This window comes from Podarcis filfolensis, assembly GCF_964270895.1.
Source record: "Podarcis filfolensis genome assembly, chromosome: 2".
Taxonomy (NCBI): Eukaryota; Metazoa; Chordata; class Lepidosauria; order Squamata; family Lacertidae; genus Podarcis; species Podarcis filfolensis.
Window position 1 is genome coordinate 38,351,682 of NC_139605.1, and position 19,657 is coordinate 38,371,338.

Here is a 19,657-nt window from a genome sequence, read left to right on the forward strand (position 1 = left end):
ATATTTGTTTGCCATTCTGCCTAACAGATGCATCCTTGCAAAACAGTGTTCCCTGATTTAATGTGTTTTTGTATACCTGTTTCCCTAAGACACAGATTTATATCCACACTATAATGTGGTATGTGCATTCGTGTGCGCATCAGTGGACTGGAGAACCGCATCGCAAAATCCAGAGTAGTACAAATTTCAAAGAATGGCAGTGCTTTAGTTTATGTACTCTTTGGGGAGCTGCAAATTAGGTAAGGTCACTTTTTAATGCGAACCAAATCAAATCTGTCCCTCCCCGCTGGTCCTTAGAGTGTCCGTATTGGCTGGCAGGTCTATGGGACTGAAGTCTCTGTGCACTAATGGGGCACCTCTACAGTTGTTTCACAGTGCTTACAATGAGCCACAGTACACACATCTTCACAGACACAGCACCCATCCTATTTATGAGCAGCTGTGCTTGCTCTTGGTAGGCAGATCCTTGACAGCTCAGAGATCAAAGAAACATGTGCCCCTCATTGTGGCAGTGATGTGACCAAGGGGCAACTGCAAGGGAACAGATGTGTCTCTAGCATGGGAGATAGCTCTGTGGGAGGGCTGCAGAGGAGCATATGCAAGCAAAAGCGTCACTCAGGGAGAAAGAACACAAGGGTCTAGATTCATGATGGCCAACATCTTTGGCCTTAATATGGAAGTTGGATGCAGTCCATACACCACCAACTAGCCACAGGATCATCAGATTTTATTGTGAAAGGTGAATTTGGAAGCCCCTGCTCAAGAAAAGTGTAGTTACAGGTAGGTAGCCATGTTGGTCTGCCGTAGTCAAAACAAAATAAAAAAATTCCTTCCAGTAGCACCTTAGAGACCAACTAAGTTTGTTATTAGTATGAGCTTTCTTGTGCATGCACACAATAACAAACTTAGTTGGTCTCTAAGGTGCTACTGGAAGGAATTTTTTTATTTTGTTTCAAGAAAAGTATGTATGGTATCATAGACAGCTGGCTGTTCAGCCCCTGCTTGCTTAAATACATTAAAAGAATGAGAGCTCATCACTTCTTGTGATGTTCCACTGTCAAAACAGCTCTATTAGGAAGTTTCTCCTAAAGTTAAGTCAAAATTTATTATTTTGTTGCAATTTTCACCCTACGGTTCTAATCCTGCCTGCTGGAGCAACAGAGAGCAAGTCTGCTCCATCTGCCAGGTGACATCCCGTCAGATATGTGAAGGCAGCTTGACCTCGTTTCCAGGGTAAACATTCGTAGTTCTTTCAACCGTTCCTCTTAGAACTTGATTTCCAAAGCCTCTCACCAACCTGGCCACCCTCCTCTGGACACATTTGATTGTCCACACTGTTCTTTATATGTGGTGCCAAGAGCTGGGCATGTTACTCCAGATGTGGCCTAACCATCACTGGCATTAAACCACATCTGCACTGAAGCATCAAAACACACCTCCTCCAAACCATCCATCCATTTGGTGTGAGCCGAATATTTTTCCAACACTTGTCAACATTGAAAAGCATCCCTCTTTTTTGTGATTTTTCAGGATGCCCACTGTTTTTTAACCTGTTCTTCTGCCTTGGTCTCTCTTGTCACTCTCAATTGTTGACTCACCTTCCTAACCTTGACTGGTTATGTAATGTTGCAATGTTATTCTGTTGACTACATGTTCCTTGATTAGCTGAGATCACCCACAGCCTTAATTTAATCAGAGCTGAGGCCTCCGATTAATCCAATCTGAGGCCAAAGTATTTCAGACAAAAGTATTATAAACAACCAAAAGCATCCGGCCAGCCAATATGAGAATAGGATGCTTGACTAGATGAGTCACTGTTCTGATCCAGCAGGCTGCTATTTTCTTCTTATGTTCAATTTTGTCTCTTCATTCCTGGGCCTACATGCATATGTACTGCACATTTGGCACACTGTACACACCAGCTAATTTGTCATTGTGACAGTAACATAAATATCAAAACAGTACATAAATTGTTTCTATGAAGCCAGATTGTGAAAGAGCAACCTTATTCATCTGTGGTAGCATGTTTACGAAAACTGTTGTTGGCGCCTTGGAAATGAAGTAAATATTTTGTATGAGACTGGGATGGAACAGTTAAATAATTTTAGACGCTGGGTGTTAATTTGTCTTACTTTAAATGGTCTCGTGGAGGGACCCACTCTTTAAATGATCATATGGGGCCTTGGACTTCTGCCCCAAAGTTTGACCTTGAATGCATCACTTAGCCTGAGCTAGGCCTCATCTGCTCCATACATTTAAAGCAGCATCATACCACTTTAAACACCCATGGCTTCCACCAAAGAATTATTGGCTGTGTAGTTTGTTACAGGTGCTGAGAGTTGTAAAGAGAGACTCTCCCTCAATGGAAGTCTTCAAGAAGAGGCTGGGCAGCCATCTTTGGGGAATGTTCTAGCTCTGGAGTTCCTCTGCCACAGCAGGTTGAACTGGATGACAGGAGTAAAGGTAAAGGTAAAGGGATCCCTGACCATTAGGTCCAGTCATGACCGACTCTGGGGTTGCGGCGCTCATCTCGCTTTATTGGCCGAGGGAGCCGGTGTACAGCTTCCAGGTCATGTGGCCAGCATGACTAAGCCGCTTCTGGAGAACCAGAGCAGCGCACGGAAACACTGTTTACCTTCCCGCCGGAGCGGTACCTGTTTATCTACTTGCACTTTGAGGTGTTTTCAAACTGCTAGGTTGGCAGGAGCAGGGACCGAGCAACGGGAGCTCACCCCGTCGCGGGGATTCGAACCACCGACCTTCTGATCAGCAAGTCCTAGGCTCTGTGGTTTAACTCACAGCGCCACCCGTGTCAGAAGTGGCTGGTCCCTATTGAGCAGAAGGCTGGGAGGCCAACAGTAGGTGAAGCCAGAGCCAGAGCCAGAAAGAGCCAACAAATTCTAGTTTTGTTCCCATCCGCCTCCCTGCCAAATTCTACAGGGGTAAAACTGAGGCCAAGGAGGAGGTTGACAAGCAGTGCCACCCCCTGCATGCATCAGAAGGCAGCCACGTGGGGACTGGCTAAGAGCAGGCCGGGGTGCTACTCACGTGCAAGGCCATCTCCAACCCTTATGATTTTATGACTAATAACGCATCATTGTTAAACTGAGGATGCATCAAATTAGTGATGTACTTGCACAGTCAGCTATAGGTTTCAAGTTTGCCCCCCCCCTGCACATTTCTCAAGGCACTTCTCGTTTGCTTTTTGAAGCTCAGTTGAAAACTGATAGCGTAAGTCATAACAAGTCTAAAAGCATCTTGGCGAGGCCACTATTTTTAACAAAGCCAACACGTTCCTCTCTTCCATCTAAGCTTGCTCTCATAATAACTCACGTAAGCAAGGTGGAGCAACACACCACCACTGTGGTCCAGCGATTCCTCTGATGGAAAACTAAAGCTTTCCTTGCCGCAGATCACGCAGCAGGGAGCACCACTTGTGAAGATGCGAAGACACACAATTTTGCAAAGCGAGCTGAAATTTAAGCCCGGCTGGTTTCAAAACGACACCCTGAAACGATGCACAGCTCTGGGACACAGCAGCTGCAGGGTTCAGTTACTGCCACTTGCAAAATCTTGCAACTCTTTTCTAGCTGTGGAGTTGAAGCCTTAGCCTTACAGGACCATGTGAAGGACCGTTTCTGGAATTAAGAAGCTTCTTGTCTAACCACCTTATTTCCTGAACTGAGCTTCTGTGGAACAGGCAGTTGTTCCAGCTGTGACCTGGAGGTAAGGGTTCTAAATCCTGAAAACTTTAAAGAACATAAAGAGCATGGTTCCAATCAATTTAACATGAGAATGGCTGACAGAATGTTCCTCTTTCTTAGCTGTTGTGATTACTAATTTTAATGCCAAACAGGCAATAATAAAAGGGGATAAGTATATGCACTTCCTTCTAATCAAAGGAGATACAAATGAGTTAGTATCGGATAGATCAATCATTTCCCTTTCTTGTGCAAACGATGCATGCGTTTACTGGTTCGAAATATAATTTCCCATTCACTCAGACTACTGCAAAAGGTTTTCCTTGTGTACAAATGCAACAGGGTTTAGAATTCGGGGTTTTGAAATAGCTATTACATAGTTCCTATTTAGACCATATTCTAGGGCCAAATAGATCAAAATGTTTCTTTGAGAATACTTTCTAGGTAGCACAATTGTAATTTATGAAATATTGTCTCATCTTTTTAACATGCTTCCAATATATGCCATACTAGGATTACAGTAACAACCAACATTACTATTAAATACGATACTCTCACCAGAAGGGGGAAAATGCACAGAGCTGACAAAGTACAATTATAATAATTCCTGGTGTAGTTGGTCTGCCTTACTGAGGAGTTAGGCACAGAATTGCATCTCCTTCCAATACACCATAGAGTTATATTTTCCTGTCAGTTCCTTGGCCACCTACAGCAATCTCTGATTCTTGCTATCCCGGGCAGGCAGCAAAAGTTTGTTAAAGTTCCTTTTATAATCTGCTATACATGACTGGTGGACTGCATTTAGTCAGATGGGTCACAGGCTCATAGTCAGCATTCAGTATCTTTGGGCAGCTGCCAGAGACTCAGAATCCCGCAAGGGCTGCACAACATTGATGCTGCTCTTGAGCATTTTATGCCGGGTGGCAGACAGCTAGGCTATGAGCCGCCATTTTGAATTTCCCAGGGCACTGTGGGAAATAAAAATGGTGGCTTGTAGCCACTCATGACTGCTGGGCTGCAATGCAGAGTGGGGCACTTAGGGCTATTTCCCAAATGCCCCTTTGAACTTAGGAATTGGCCTGCTTTTTTGCTATGTCATCTTTAATAAGCGTTTGTGTGTGTGTTTTAAATCCTACGAAATAAAACAGCAGCAAACAAATTGATTCTGTGATGCTAGGGTGACAATGTTTGCTGACTCTCTGCCTTGGAAGGGAAGACCTAAAATTCATTAAAAGAGCCACAGAGGAAGCAGCACACACACAAACTGCTGTGGAAAATAAATGGGCCACCAGGCAATACCCAGTATTTATAATGGTTCATTAAAAACAAAAGTTACAGGACAGCACACGTTATTAATGAAGTGGGAATTAAGTGTGTGTGGTCAAATACTTTTTCTTTTTTTAAAAAAATCCACCTATCCTTTCAGACTTTCTTCTTGGTACATTTCCTTTTCTTTCTTTCTTTTTAAAAAAGAAGCCTTGAGTTTAAACCTTGTGCTAGCACATATGGAACACAATGTTTATGATGCAGAAGAGACCATTTTTCACTGTTTCAGACTTTTACATCCATTACTCTCCTGTTTATTAAGCCCATGAGATTCACAGTACAGAATTTATTTGCAAATCCCACCCCCCTACAACTTTTAAGCCAAAGGCATTAGGAAATAAATGGACAAAAGAAAATAAAAGAAAAACAGGAAAGGTTATTGTTTCAAAAATCTGTATATCATTTCAGCAAAGACAAACCACAAGCCAATGCTGCTGTCAGGATTTTTAAAAAATAATATTTATTTAATTTTCCTTTGCAGAACATACATTTACTATGTGAGCAATAAATCTTGTATCTGGCAGATCGTTCTGTGTGGGCTACCAACCAGTATTTCAAAATCTCAATGTATTGTAAATGTAGCTCCCAACTGTGTGCTATTCAATTTAGCTGAAACACACAAATACCATGGATTTGCCCAGAAGTACCTGTAAACATCTGAGGTGGTGTTCCGCGAACAAAGGCAAATCATTTGGGGAAATTTCTACGCAAATCTAATTTATTTTTCTTTATAAAGATGCATTTGTAGAACACCACCTCAGATAAATGATTAAGGTGGTGTACAGGGGGAAAGCAGGTGCAATAAAGCACAATAAACCATAAAACGATGCAAAATACTTATTAAAAATGACTATCTCTTCTTGAAAAGGCCTGTTGGCATTAAAATATATCCAAGAGAGACCTGGAAGTAAGCAGCAAGGATGCCTGAATCTCTGCTGGACAAGCGTTCCACAGCATGGTCTGGTAGGATAGCAAAGATGTCACTCGCTGTTGCTAATCTGCCCCTATTGGCAGTTTAGTGGCTGCATTCTGCACTAGCTAGTGCAAATAGACAGGCCCCAAGCACAGCCCCGCACAGAGTGCATTCCAGTGATCCAGTCTTAAGGCTAGCAATGCATGGACTAGAGTGGTCAGGCTGTGCAGATACAGCTGTAGCGGTGGCACCAGATGAAGCTAGCAAAAGACGCTCCTTTCAATAGCTCTGAGGTGGGTGCAAGCGTCTTTGCTCACATTAAGAACGCCATTGCAGGCACAAATAACCTATTTGCTCAGCATCAGTGCTGAAACACATAATCCCCCCCACTACATGTCACAATATGTGGCGCTGTGGTCGAAACCACTGAGCCTCTTGGGCCTGCCAATCAGGTCGGCGGTTCTAATCCCTGTGACGGGGCGAGCTCCCGTTGCTCTGTCCCAGCTCCTGCCAACCTAGCAGTTCGAAAGCACACCAGTGCAAGTAAATAAATAGGTACTCCTGCGGTGGGAAGGTAAATGGCATTTGCCTGCGCTCTGGCTTCCGTCATGGTGTTCTGTTGCGCCAGAAGCAGTTTAGTCATGCTGGCCACATAACTCCAGAAAGCTGTCTGTGGACAAACGCTGGCAAAGTAGAGATGAGCGCCGCACCCCATAGTCGCCTTTGATTGGACTTAACCGTCATGGGGTCCTTTACCGTTTTTTACATGTCCATTGACTGGCAGCACCCACCATTTTTACTTGTCATTCTCCAGCTGGACACCAGCGTTCTCAGAGCCCCTCTGCACAGCAGTAACGTCCCCTTGAGCATGTGCAGAGTGCTCCAAGCAATTAACCGGTGGGGGGGCCCGAAATAAGCCTTCCCAGACAACACTGGAAACCGACACCCCCTCTCTCTTTTAAAACACACCAGCATATAAAACCCGCTGCGCTGCAAGCAGAGGTGCGTTGGCAACCACGGCTGGCGGCTTCAGCCCAGGGCGAGAGTCCAGAGCTGGTATGTGCTGAAGGGGCGGCACTCTCCGCCCGTGGCCGCGCGCCTCTCCGAGCAGGCCCGCCCCTCGCCTTCGCTGCGCGGGCTTTCCGCTTCCCCCTTCCCCCTTCCCCCTTCCGCGGGCCGCTTCCTTTTCCGCCGCGGAGCCGCCTGGCCAAAGCTCCGCTGCCGCCTGCTGCCTCCCAGCGGAGCGAGCGATGCCCGGGGCCGCGCGCTAGGAAGCCCTGGGCCCACTCCAGGTGAGGGTGGAGCGGCGCGCCCTGCTTCGCATGCGCTCCCGATGCGCGCGATGCCCCTGTCGGGTCCCAGGGGGCGATAGACTCCGGCGGGGAAGGACAAAGGCGGCCGCCGGTAAGTTGCTGGCGAGGGGCGTGACTCTCCGCGCCTTATATGGAGGGGCGGCGGAGGGAGCGTTGCTTTATAGACCTTTGCATTCTCGCATCTTTTCAACACACACACACCCTTAAATAAAAAATAAAATCGTAGTGAGTGAGTTGGCATCCGTTTGTCTCGGGGAAACAATTGTTTACCAAATCGTAGGATTTGGAATGGTGTCCCCCCCCCCCGCCCCAATGTATTGTAATCTAGTGTTTCTGTGATCCAAGCTTTTTGTCGCTGGGGAAACTGAGGCTGGCCGCTAGCGACTTGCTCCAGAAGAGGAAAGCCCTGCTGCATTAACATGATAGATGTGGATCTGTGACGGTCTTGAGCCCAGGACAGAGTTCAGCATTGGCCTCTGGCTCACCTGGGGTCCACCACTGTCAGTTGAAGGTGCAGGAATGGCATTAATGTTACTTGGTTTTGGTCATGAAAGCACCCCCGTTGGTGTGTCCAGCAGCAGAAATAGCACCAGAGCGCTTTATTTATTAGGGTTGTCAGAGATTCTGTAAGGTAAGGTACATCCTGTACTTCAGAACGCTTACGTTCCACAGGGATTTGTTTGCTTTGAAAATTTATTCCACACCTAGCTTTCGAAAAGAAACTCACTTTGGCTAACGGGTCACAACAGCAGTTCCCGTTAAGATCAAAATGTTAACACCAGAAACTTAAACAATAATACAGATTCCAAAACAGCCCAGGGAAATTAAAACATTGGGCATAAACCAACTGAAGGAGAAACCATCAACCTTTTCAAACAATTGTGCTTAATGGATCCCCCCATTTCTCAAGAGTCCCATTGAGAACTTAAGTGTAGAAATAATATTGCAAAAATGCCGTGTGTGTACCATCCCCTCAAGTTTTCATGGGCATGGCAGCAAGCAAGCCAACAAAAAACTGTTGGTGGCCCTTTAATTGGACTGAGTATGACATGCCACTGGGTAAGGGTTGCCCCCCTCCTGTGATGCCCCTCCTTTGATTTCTCACTTCTGGCGTTAATACCAGGAGAGTGTGGAGACCAGGAGCTGCCATAGCCAACAACTGGGTTCTCTCTAATGCTCTGGGCAGGAGGAAGTGAAGATAAGGTGGCTATATGGAAGAGAGGAAAAACAGCAGGAACTGTGACTGGACCAGAGTAGCCAGCTACTGGGGAAAATGTTATCAAAGCTGTCTCCTTAAACCATAAATGAATGCCCTTAGATAAATAGGGGAGCTATCCTAATGGGGAGAAGGGACATGGAGCAACATGTTTTTGCATCTACTTTGCTGTGCCAGCTCCATGGATTGGGCCCTTTTCTAGGAACTGGGCCAGCTTTGGATCCAGTGGGCCCATCCCTGCCCTCCACTCCTGAAATGCATCATTTGGGGGCTGTACACTACCTGCAGCTGGTGAGACCACTACAATAGTACCTCAGGTTACATACGCTTCAGGTTACATACGCTTCAGGTTACACACTCCGCTAACCCAGAAATAGTGCTTCAGGTTAAGAACTTTGCTTCAGGATAAGAACAGAAATCGGGCTCCGGCGGTGCGGCGGCAGCAGAAGGCCCCATTAGCTAAAGTGGTGCTTCAGGTTAAGAACAGTTTAAGGTTAAGAACAGACCTCCCGAACGAATTAAGTACTTAACCCGAGGTGCCACTGTACAGTACTTCTAGTAGCAGGCGCTGTGCTTTCAGCAGGTGCCTCCAGAGCAGCAGAGTCCATTGGAGGGACATCTCTGCCAAATCCTAATCCACACTAGCACCATGGATTGCAGATTAGGATAGTTCTGTAAGTGAATTGCATCTGGTTAATAAGTAGGTGTTTCGCACCCAAGGGGCAGCACGTGGATTGATTCTCACAGATGTGCTCGTTTCTCTGGTGTTAGCCAGTTATGGAACTGGTTTAGAGATCAGCTTACAAACCAGGGTTCCTGGATATCTGCGGGCTATGCATTTTATTTAATTAGTACACTTATATGCTTCCTTTGGGGGGGGGCGGGGGGAGTTCTGTGCAGCTTCCCATTCAGGCAGTGTCCCATCCAGCCATTGAGCAGGCTGAGAGAGCTACAGTATAACAACATTATATACCCTGAGTCCATTCTCTAAAGGCCACCTGTGCACAAAGTTGGGTGAATCTGGTGAAATGTGTTGCCACCCTTTGGATACACAGAGAAATGAAAGAGTGCCAACTGACTTTTCTTCTCAAAGGCATCGTGGAATGGCTCCCTCTTATTGCCTTTGTCTCTTTCTCTCTCGTTCCTTTTTCTCTCTGGTCTGGTCTTCATCTCACCCTTGCCCGAAAGGACTCCTGAACTGGAAGAGCCAACATGAAAGGTGAAGAAACTCGGCAGCGGAGAAAGGAAGGCAGAACTCGCAATGGAGAGCGGTCCAGGCACAAAGCAAAGGGCAAGGGTAAACACAAAGAGAGCAAACTTGGCAGCCAGGGGACAGAGGATGGCTCTTTGCTGCTGCCTCAGAAGCAGCCTGCTGAAGCAAAAGTGGCAATGGCAAAGCTTCAGGAGGAGTCTGCCATCGTGATTGGCCTGCAGGTGCTCCTGCCGTACATGATGGCGGGCATGGGCATGGTCCTTGCAGGGATGGTCTTGGATTACGTTCAGGTAGGAAGAACAGAACGTTCTGTGCATTTGCTTCTTTGTGTTCTGTGACTAGAGGACAGGCTCTGTGATGTTTCTCTGCTAGCTGTCAATGGCCCAGGGCAGTTAAAACCCAAGATCTCATATTGTTTTGGGTAGCTAATTCACACCCACCTTGTTGTCCATAGTTGCAGAATCCCTTTGCCTGTATTTCCTTCAGTACTAAGGCTGAATTTCTGCAAACACTTTATATGGAATGTTATGTAAGTCCTGCAAGTCTGTTGAACTTAGTAAATATGCATGGAGTAAGGGTGTACTGGTATTTTTCTTGGGTGCCTAAGTTCCTTAGTTGATTCAAGAATTAGAACACTGTGTCACTGTGTCCCTTCCTGGCCTAGGGCTGTTTAGAGATGGCTTCTGTATATAACATCTACAGATTCTGCTGTTCTCTATTCCTATCTCTGCTAGCTGCTAATGTTACGTATTTATTGCTTTAATCTTGCTTTGTGTACTGTCTTAAGTGCAATAGCTGTAGATAATGTCTGAAATAAATAGTCTTAAACACAAACTCTTACTTATTTATTTCATTATTTTAAAAAATTATACACTGCTTGATTGTAAACAACAATAAAGCGTTTTGCAAAATCAAGAAAATGAAGAAAAAATTACAGTCCTAAACTCAGAGGTTGTTTCTACTGCTATCAATTAGATGTGTCTACACTGGATTACAGTCTTAAACAAACAAGGTTTTAAAAGTACTAAATCAAGTGTTGAATTATTATTTTTTTTACTAGAAGCAGGTGACTCAACCCTCTGCTTTATTTTTATATTAACGTTTTCTGTATATTCTATAAGTTAAAACTAGAATTTGAATAAGTACTTCCTAATGGGTGCTTTTTAAAGGACTGCAATCCTTTTCTCTCACTACCTGATTTATTTAACTAGCAAGGCACCAGGTCATGCTGCCCCTTATCTATCAGATAGGAGGATTACACTGAAACAACAGGGGGCGGGGCAGAGAACCTTTCCTGACCATTTTAACAGAGCTGAAGTTAATATTTCTCCTGGATATTTAGCAAATCAGTTAGGTCCCATAAGGTTAGAGGTCCCACCTATTTCAAATTGACACTGTGTTCCATAACTCATTTTATTGTACTAGGTAATAAAGGACATACTGTACACGCTATTAAGAATCCCTGTATAAGCAGACACAATATTATTGTTTTTAATATGTACCCTTTTAAGACGGTTAAATCACTACAGTCAAACCTTGGTTGTCGAACGTAATCCGTTCCGGAAGCCCTTTTGGCTTCCGAAATGTTCGACAACTGTGGTGCGGATTCTGATTGGAGCTTCCTGCACTGTTCAGCTTTTGAAAAATGTTCAGAAACCTGAGCATTTACTTCCAGGTTTTCAGTGTCCGGGAGCCAAAACATTCCAAAACAGAGGCGTTCAGTAGCTGAGGTTTGACTGTATTAATTATTTTTATTCATTTTTATTGGATTTTAATAGCAACAGTGCAAACAAATAAAAAAATCAAGATTCACTGTTCAAAGGAAGGACATGTTATCCTCATCCAATAAAGAGAATCGTGACACTGGGAATGGGGATCCTCTGGCCCTAATCCAGCTCGCCAGGCCTCACAATCTGGCCCCCAGGCCATGTCCCTGAAGAGAAGAAAGGGTCTAGTTTTCATCCCCATTGTGGCATGGCTCTAAACCCAGGACACACAGCTTTCCACTGAGGTAATGCCTGAAAAAGGTTCTCTACGGCTGTTCTGTTGTATAGCCATTGCGTCTATCAAGGTCCTCTTGATTTAGCTGTGGGGAAGTTTTATTTAAGTTCAGTCAACTCTGCCTATCTCTCTCTCTTTTTATTTCCTAATTGACAATAACTGTGAAGTGCTTTGGAAGTCTAGAATCATAGAATCGTAGAGTTGGATCCTGTAGCCCAGCCCCCTGCAATGCAGGAATCTCAACTGAAGCATCCATGGCAGATGGCCATCCAACCTCTGCTTAAAAATTTCCAAGGAAAGAGAGTCCACAACCTCCCGAGGGAGACTGTTTCACAATGTGCAGCAGAAGTGCAGTAGAAATGCCACATGTTGGATTTTTACTGACGTTTATGCTCTTAAATATGTTGTTGAAGTCACTTGGGTGCCTTTCTGCATAACAAGCAACTAACGAGGTCAATAGATAATTATTAATATAAAAAATGAGTATCCGAGACCAAGAACTAGATCTGTTTGTCTAGTTAGCTAGCTATCTTTGTTTGAAAGCACTTCATCCTTGACTGGCTGACTTGGATTGTTATTTTGGTTTTGATGGCATTTCTTATTTATTTGTGTTGTGTGTAGGTGTCTTGTTTATCTCTCTAGTGATTCAAGGTGCTGGGCACCATACGGGAGTCTTATACAGTGGTACCTCGGGTTACATACATTTCAGGTTACATATGCTTCAGGTTACAGACTCCACTATCCCAGAAATAGTACCTCGGGTTAAGAACTTTGCTTCAGGATGAGAACAGAAATCATGCTCCGGTGGCCCGGTGGCAGCAGGAGGCCCCATTAGCTAAAGTGGTGCTTCAGGTTAAGAACAGCTTCAGGTTAAGAACAGACCTCCAGAACGAATTAAGTTCTTAACCCGAGGTACCACTGTAATGAAAAGAAAACTCCTGTTCGCAAGTGTGCACAGATACATAAGCTTATTTATTTCTGCATTCTTCTTGGCTGGAGACACCTTAACTGTGTAATAAAGGAAGAAAGAAATTGTACACTCTCAGGTCTCCTGAGTTAACTGGCGCTTTCTGAATATTGATTTGTTGCCTGTAGGCTTTTTTATGGTGCTTGCTTAATAATGGACGGAGAGGGAGAGCAATAAACTCATTCACCCAAGACTGTTGAACCTTACTGAAGGCCATGCTTGCTACCGCATCCCAGTAGGAACTGGAACTGCTGTGTGTGAGAGGGAAAGCAGCAGAGAGAGCAGGTGGTGGAAAATGGCAGAGATCGAACTGAACGCCATTTTGGAGCCCCATCACTTCTGTGGGAAATGGGCTACAAGGAGGCCCTGCTCTTTTAACTCTCAGCACGGGAGCACGGGTTGTAAGATTAAGCATGAAGGATGGGGGAAATTGGTTGATAAAATAAATGAGTGGCAGCGAGGTTTGGGAGCTGGAGTCACCACCCTGCCATTTTGGAGATGTTTCTATAACATGGCCTGCCTTTAATATGTTTTCATGTATGTGTATTTTGTACATACAGCAAGGCAAGTGGCTACTAAGGAGAAGGGCTGGCTTTGTTGGCACCCTGGCTGTAGACTTGCCCTTTCCCCTCACAAAAGGCTTGCCTGGTGTCCTTTTTATGGTGCCAAACAGCTATTTTCCCCCACCTTTTTTTTTTTTTAAAAAAAAGTTGTTTTAAATAAGCCTCTCACACCATTTCATAGAATTGTAGAGTTGGGATTTGAGAGAAAGAATCTCTCTCTCTCTCTCTCTCTCTGTCTCTCTCTCTCTCTCTCTCTCTCTCTCTGTGTGTGTGTGTGTGTGTGTGTGTGTGTTTTAATCTAATTGTTTTATTCTGTTTCCACTAGACAGATTTTTTTCATTCTTTTCTAAGTACAGTTGTACCTCAGAAGTTGAACGGAATCCATTCTGGAAGTCCATTTGACTTCCAAAACATTTGGAAACCAAAGCATGGCTTCCAATCGGAAGCCGCAGAAGCCCCGTCAGACGGTCGACTTCCAAAAATAGTTCACAAACAAAAAATAGTCACTTCTAGGTTTGCGGCGTTCAGAAGCCAAAACTTTCGAGAACTAAGCTGTTTGTAAACCAAGGTATGCCTGCATTGCGTATTGTATTTGCTGTGTTTGCTGGTGGGCAGCCATACTTAATCAGGGAATCTTGTTCTGACCCTGTCCGTTGGCCAGAGAGACCTAAGGACAGTGTGCACCCCCTGCCTCCCAGAAAGAAAACATTATGTCAAGGGGGAGACCAGCGTGAACCTCCTCCCCCCCCCAGCAGTCAGCTGGAGGAGAAGCAGCTCTGGGGAGCTTGCTTTCCACCCCCTCCCTTCCAGAGAGAATACTCGGCTCAAACTGCCAGTTGTTTTCAGACTCTGAAGGGAAACACCGTGATTAAGGGGATCTGGGTGTGGGTAGTAGGTGTGAAGGGGAATCTGCAGTACCCCTCCATGCTGCCATTTCTGGAAGGGAACAAGGGACGTGAATATTGTTTTTCTGAAAGTGATGCTGTTCCATAGGAACAGGAAGCCTGAAGAGGTTTTATTTCCTCTTCCTGTGCAGCAAGGTAATGTCTAAGGACCATTCAGCTGATACTAGATGCAGATGCGCTAGGTTTAAGCCAGGCACGTGTCTAACTGAGTAGATGCCTATTCCCCGTGGCGAGGAAAGCATGTAAAAAGATTAGTGTCAAGGCAGATATTATCACTGAAAACTTAAAAACAAAACAAAAACCCATCCAGCTTTTGTCAGAAAGGCTTACTTATTCGGTCCTCATGATCAACCCACTTTTAGTAATCAGAGTGAAATCTGCAGGGATGCTTGCAGAGATAAAGTGGGTGTTAGTGTTGTGTAGCACCATTTGAAGGAAAGGCTGCTTTGCGAGGATCTGTGGTACCGAAAAGTGGCATAGAACAGAACAAAAAATAAATAACAGAACAGAACAAAAATCAGGTAAGTTTGTTACCTGAAACGTCTAGTCCTCCAAATGCCTGCAAAACGTCCATTAAAAGAAAACATGACCCTCCACATCTTTAATTTGGGGGTGCTATCACTTTTTAGAAAATTATTTAAACATTCAGATTTCTATCCATTTTTTATTATATCCCTTTTGATCCAAAACTAGACTCAAGGTGGCGCTGAATGGACAAAAACTACACCACAAACTATTTGCCATCCAATTAATGACAGCCCCCTCCTGGTCTCACTTGTAATCAAGAATGTGTACTGAGATTTTCTTCTTAAAGAATTGATCAAAGGGGATGACAACATATCTCAGACAGAAACTTCCCACATCTAAATTCCCACACAGTTGACAAAATTTGAACCACCTGGGCCAGAACTTTCCCACCCGGATTCCACGAAGGGGTTGGGCTGATAGAGCCCCACTGATCATTTTTACACTAGTGTGTGCCAAATGCCCTTTCTCTCAAGCCACCACGGACTGTGTCACTTTTTTCCTTCTTTTTTCGTCTTTTTAAAGCTATGCATAACAGTGCCTTGCAGACTTTTAGGACAGGAAGTAAAAACAAACAAACAAACCACATAGAGCCAACCCCCCTGGAAACTTTTCCACTGACTAACAAGACTAAAGAACTACCTTAAATAAAACTTGTGCACAGACTCTTATCACAGGCCTTTGCATAGTAGCTGAAGGCTGAAGTGATGACAGCAGATAAGGGTGTTAGCCTTTGAAGCTCATTGGTTTTTGCTGTGGAATTTTTTTCCTTCTTCTGAAAGTCAGTCTTTTAGAGACAAGCAACCACATATTTCCTGAACTTTTACACCCTTAGCAAAGCTTGGGGAAACAGAGAGAAGAAAAGGGAGCAGAGGGACAAGAGTGCCTTTCCACTCGGTACATCTCCTAAGCTATTCCTCTTGACCTCTTCAGTGGGACCAGCTTCCTATCCCTGATGACCTTTCTTCACCTTGAGGAAACAAGAGGGAAAACAAGAGAAAACTGAAGAGTTCATTACCCTCCGCCTCCTTGACTCGGGACGGCAAGCAAGTATAGTTCAGTGTCAACACATGATGAGCTGGAAGCAGTTGTGACCGTTTCAACAGCACAGGATTACATTTTCAACCATCGTATTTGTAACTTGAGGAGAAAGGACACCAGTGACTGAAATATTCAAGAGGGATCTGTGCACAGTCTGTTACGCTTCATGCTGGTGGAACTCGGTGCCATAGCTTAAGCCAGTCTTTCTGGTTTCCATCCAGGTTGCTGAAGTCACCGAAGAAGTGGTTTTGTATATATTTATCCGTAAACATCTTAACAATCAAATTCCTTCCTCTGGATTCTGTTTCCTTTCTGGAGTGTAATGTAAAGAAGGAGCTGCCTTGAAGCGTTAATGAAAGCTGCATCTAAGACAAATGGAATTTAGAAAGTAGCCTTGTGGCTCTTTGGTGGAAGAGAGAAGACTGCAAACAGAAGACACGTGGTGGCAGAACCCTGACTTAAAAAGTTCCTTAGGCTCTGGAATGTACAACTGAAAGTGAGGACCACCTCCATATCCTGGATTTCCTCCAGCCCACCTGCTTCTTGAGTATGCGTTAATGGCGCTCAGTCATGGTGGTCACGCAGCTGAAATTGGAGCTGTGCTTCCATGGGAAAAAACTCAGAGGTTTCACCTGCAGGTACATCAGATCAGTCAGTGGATTCCTTCCAGAAACATCGTTCACCATAGCATCACAGATTTTTGTGCCATTCATCCTTTCAGGTTTCGGCCTGTTATTTGCTGGATTGTTGATCGATACTGTTCAAGTATGTATGGACTTTCAAGTACGTTAGTAACACCATTGGTAAATGTTGCCTGGGTGACTTTGAGCATCACTTTTTAAATTGTGGGTACCTAGGAGCTATGAGCAGCGTTGTGTGCTTCCTTGTCTGTGGGGAAAGTGCCTTCCATGGGCATGCTAGGGTCACAAAGAGGTATTTCAGAGGAAAGCTCTCATTCATTTTCAAGGCACGTGACTTTATCTAACTGTCCGGGAGCACAGCTACTGTATAATACTAACGAGAGAGGGGCCAACAGGGAATCCTGGGGAGCATATAAATGTTTGGGAAATCCCTCTCTAGGCAAGCTTCAGACTACTGAGCTCTGAAGTTCAGTGCTAGGTGAACAGGATGCTGCTCATTTTGCTCTGAACCTGAGTGGTACAGCATAGGGGAGGGGATCATTTTCACTTGTCCTTTCCACATAGTGGAATTTGACTGGGGGTGCAACCCTTGACCCTTATTTCATTCCTACTGTGAGTGGCTCAGACAGGCCAATTCCATCTCTCTTCCCCTCCCTTTTCTTCTCTCCTTCAACTGACACTTGTTTGAACTCAACATTCCATGATACCTGTCCTCCTTGGTCTGTTTTTGTGGGATGACGTGGTGTCCTTTTTTCTGCTTGTAATTTCCAAATTAATGTTTTTCTTCAATATCTGGGAAGTCCGCTGAGTATGCAACAACTCTTGCCTTGTCTGTGGGTGGTTCATTTCACTGTTCCATCGAGTCCCATGGCCGTCCCTCATGCGTGTGACTTTGCTTACACCAAGAGAGAGTCATTTTCAGCTTAACCCTGTGCACAAGTCTTTGGGGATAAGCCCCACATGCTGTTGATAGAATCATGCTGTTGATCTTTGTAACATGTGTCACTATTATATTATATTAGGCCAAAATCATTCATTCATCCTCTCTCTCTCCCCCCTCCTTTCCTCTCCGTGTCATTTTTGATCCTGGTAGAAATGTTGCCAGTGCTCTTGCTGCCTCCCCTGAGCATCAGCTGATATACGGGGGCGGAGGGGGGGGAGGAGAAGGAAACAGCCAGTTCATTCACGACATATAAGGAATGGAAATCAAACATGCACCATTAGATCTCTAGCAGCACTGACCTTGCCACTTTTCCTGCCATGTTTTTCTTTGTCACCCTCAGGGACAAATTGCACACGATGCTTAATGAGTAGCATGATTGATTACAGGTGGAGTGAGGGAAATTCCTATCATAAATGCAGTTTATGGTATGGAGAGACTTATTTCTTCATTCTCCAGCCATAAGTGGTACAGACGTTCTGCCCTCCCCATTTGGCCAGAAGCCTGGGAAGGGAGGGCATTCCCACCAGTGCCAGTTGAACCCCCCCCCACCTATCCCTTCAGTTATTGTTCTGATTGTGATTGGGGAGAGAAGGGGTCATGATGCTGTTAATTTAATTAATGAAACTCCAGGATATAGCTGTATGCTATTAGGTGTCATTTTGAACACTTAGAATCAGATGCCACAAAGACAATATTGCACTGTTAATTGATAGCCGTGTCATGTAGGAAATCCAGCCATGTGGACCACATAATGTAAGAGCTCAGCTGACTGTACTGGATACAGGCAATAAGGACAGAGCCCAACCTCGTCATAACTGAGCAGAAAGTAATAAAAACATTAACTGACACTACTCACTCTGTGTACACTGTCTACTTTGCAAAAGAGCAGCCTCTGTGCACCACCGCTTTATGAGCTCAGCAGTGTCATGAGGAAAGCAAAATTAAGAGGTGCAGACAAGGGAGGAATGAGTAACTCTTGGCTCCAGTTTGAGATGAATGCAGAGGTCACCGAGCCAGCCTATACCCTTGATGGTGCTATTGTAATTTCAGAATACTTGTATTCATTTTTGAGGGTTTTTAAAATTTGCGCTGAAGGTTGGACTTGATGTAATAAAAACAAAAACAAAAAACCCTTAAGGCTGTGAGTCACACATAATGATTCACGGAAGAATAACCGTATTCTAAAGGGGAAGGGGAAGGAATTAGAAATTGGGGGTTATCTGATTTCTCTGTTACTGCCTGTAATTGAACTGCAGGTGTTGTCTTTTTAACATTCACAGAAGATGGTTAGGATATCATGCCTCCATGTTTAGGCTGCTTTTGTTGTCACCAAAGTGCTTGCTGTTGGGTCTACACACCCCTTTCCAATCAAGTCTGGAAGATTAGCAAGCTAATTTCCAGAGTTACTTTTCTCATCTAATCCATTTTTTTGATACCATCTACCATGATCCAAGATGTTAAAGCTACTAATCACTACTAATGCAACTTACACTGTGTTTTTTCCTCCTATGCATCTTTCTTTCACATTGCACAGCTTTGTAATGACACTTTGTTCCTCAGTCTCTTCCCCCTGCCCCATTCTGTTCCTTTCAGCATTTCTGGTACAGTGGTACCTCGGGTTAAGAACTTACGGTAATTGGTTCTGGAGGTGCGTTCTTAACCTGAAACTGTAATTAAACTGTAATTAAAACTTAACCTGAAACTTAATTAGTTCTGGAGGTGCGTTCTTAACCTGAGGTACCACTTTAGCTAATGGGGCCTCCTGCTGCCACCGCACAATTTCTGTTCTCATCCTGAAGCAAAGTTCTTAACCCAAGGTACTATTTCTGAAGCGTCTGTAACCTGAAGCGTCTGTAACCCGAGGTACCACTGTACTCATGTAAATGCATAGCTTAGTAGTTGGAACCCATAGTAATCAATCCATATCTAATGATGCTTGGCAAGTTTTGGACTGCCTGTCCTTGCAGAAGAATAGTGGGGAGAGTCATTCCACCATCTGCTGTCTCAAAGTCCTGAAGATTAGGTTGTTTATTACTAGCTCAGAGGAGTATCTTCAGCAGAAGAACATCATACAAATACACTGGCCTTGCCACACACACCCCCCCGATCTGGAACTCTTATGAAGCTACTGGCCTAGATGACTCAGGGAGGCTTTTGCTGCACTTTTGGCGGGCATCCTTCAATAGGCTGAGGAGTAGAGTGAGGGCTTGTTCTGTTGGAGAGGAGTGAAAGAGGAGGAAGGTCTTTGAGCAGGGGCTGGGGAGAATCGAGGCAGAAAGGTGGGTTACAGGAAGGGAAAATTGGTGGGGAGGTAAGTAGGCAGGTGGTAGATTGAGGGGAGGAATGTAGGCAATTTGGGAGGAGATAGATAAATTTGCATGGAGAAGGT

At 44.6% G+C, this 19,657-nt stretch overlaps 1 protein-coding gene across 8 annotated transcripts in view; it reads left to right on the forward strand.

The window, feature by feature from the left end:
• The first annotated feature begins 3,214 nt into the window (after positions 1–3,214).
• Positions 3,215–19,657, forward strand: part of SLC41A3 (solute carrier family 41 member 3) — a 43,335-nt gene continuing 26,892 nt past the window's right edge. Inside the window, exons 1-2 of one of the 8 annotated variants that reach the window (XM_083602774.1) lie at positions 3,215–3,726; positions 9,658–9,972. In XM_083602774.1, coding sequence (XP_083458900.1) covers positions 9,682–9,972 — 291 coding nt within the window. In that variant the 5' untranslated portion in view covers positions 3,215–3,726; positions 9,658–9,681. Of the gene's footprint in view, positions 3,727–7,116; positions 7,345–9,657; positions 9,973–14,047; positions 14,640–14,811; positions 16,468–19,657 lie in introns of those variants that run through there. The other 7 variants (XM_083602775.1, XM_083602780.1, XM_083602778.1 and 4 more) reach the window with 7 other exon arrangements.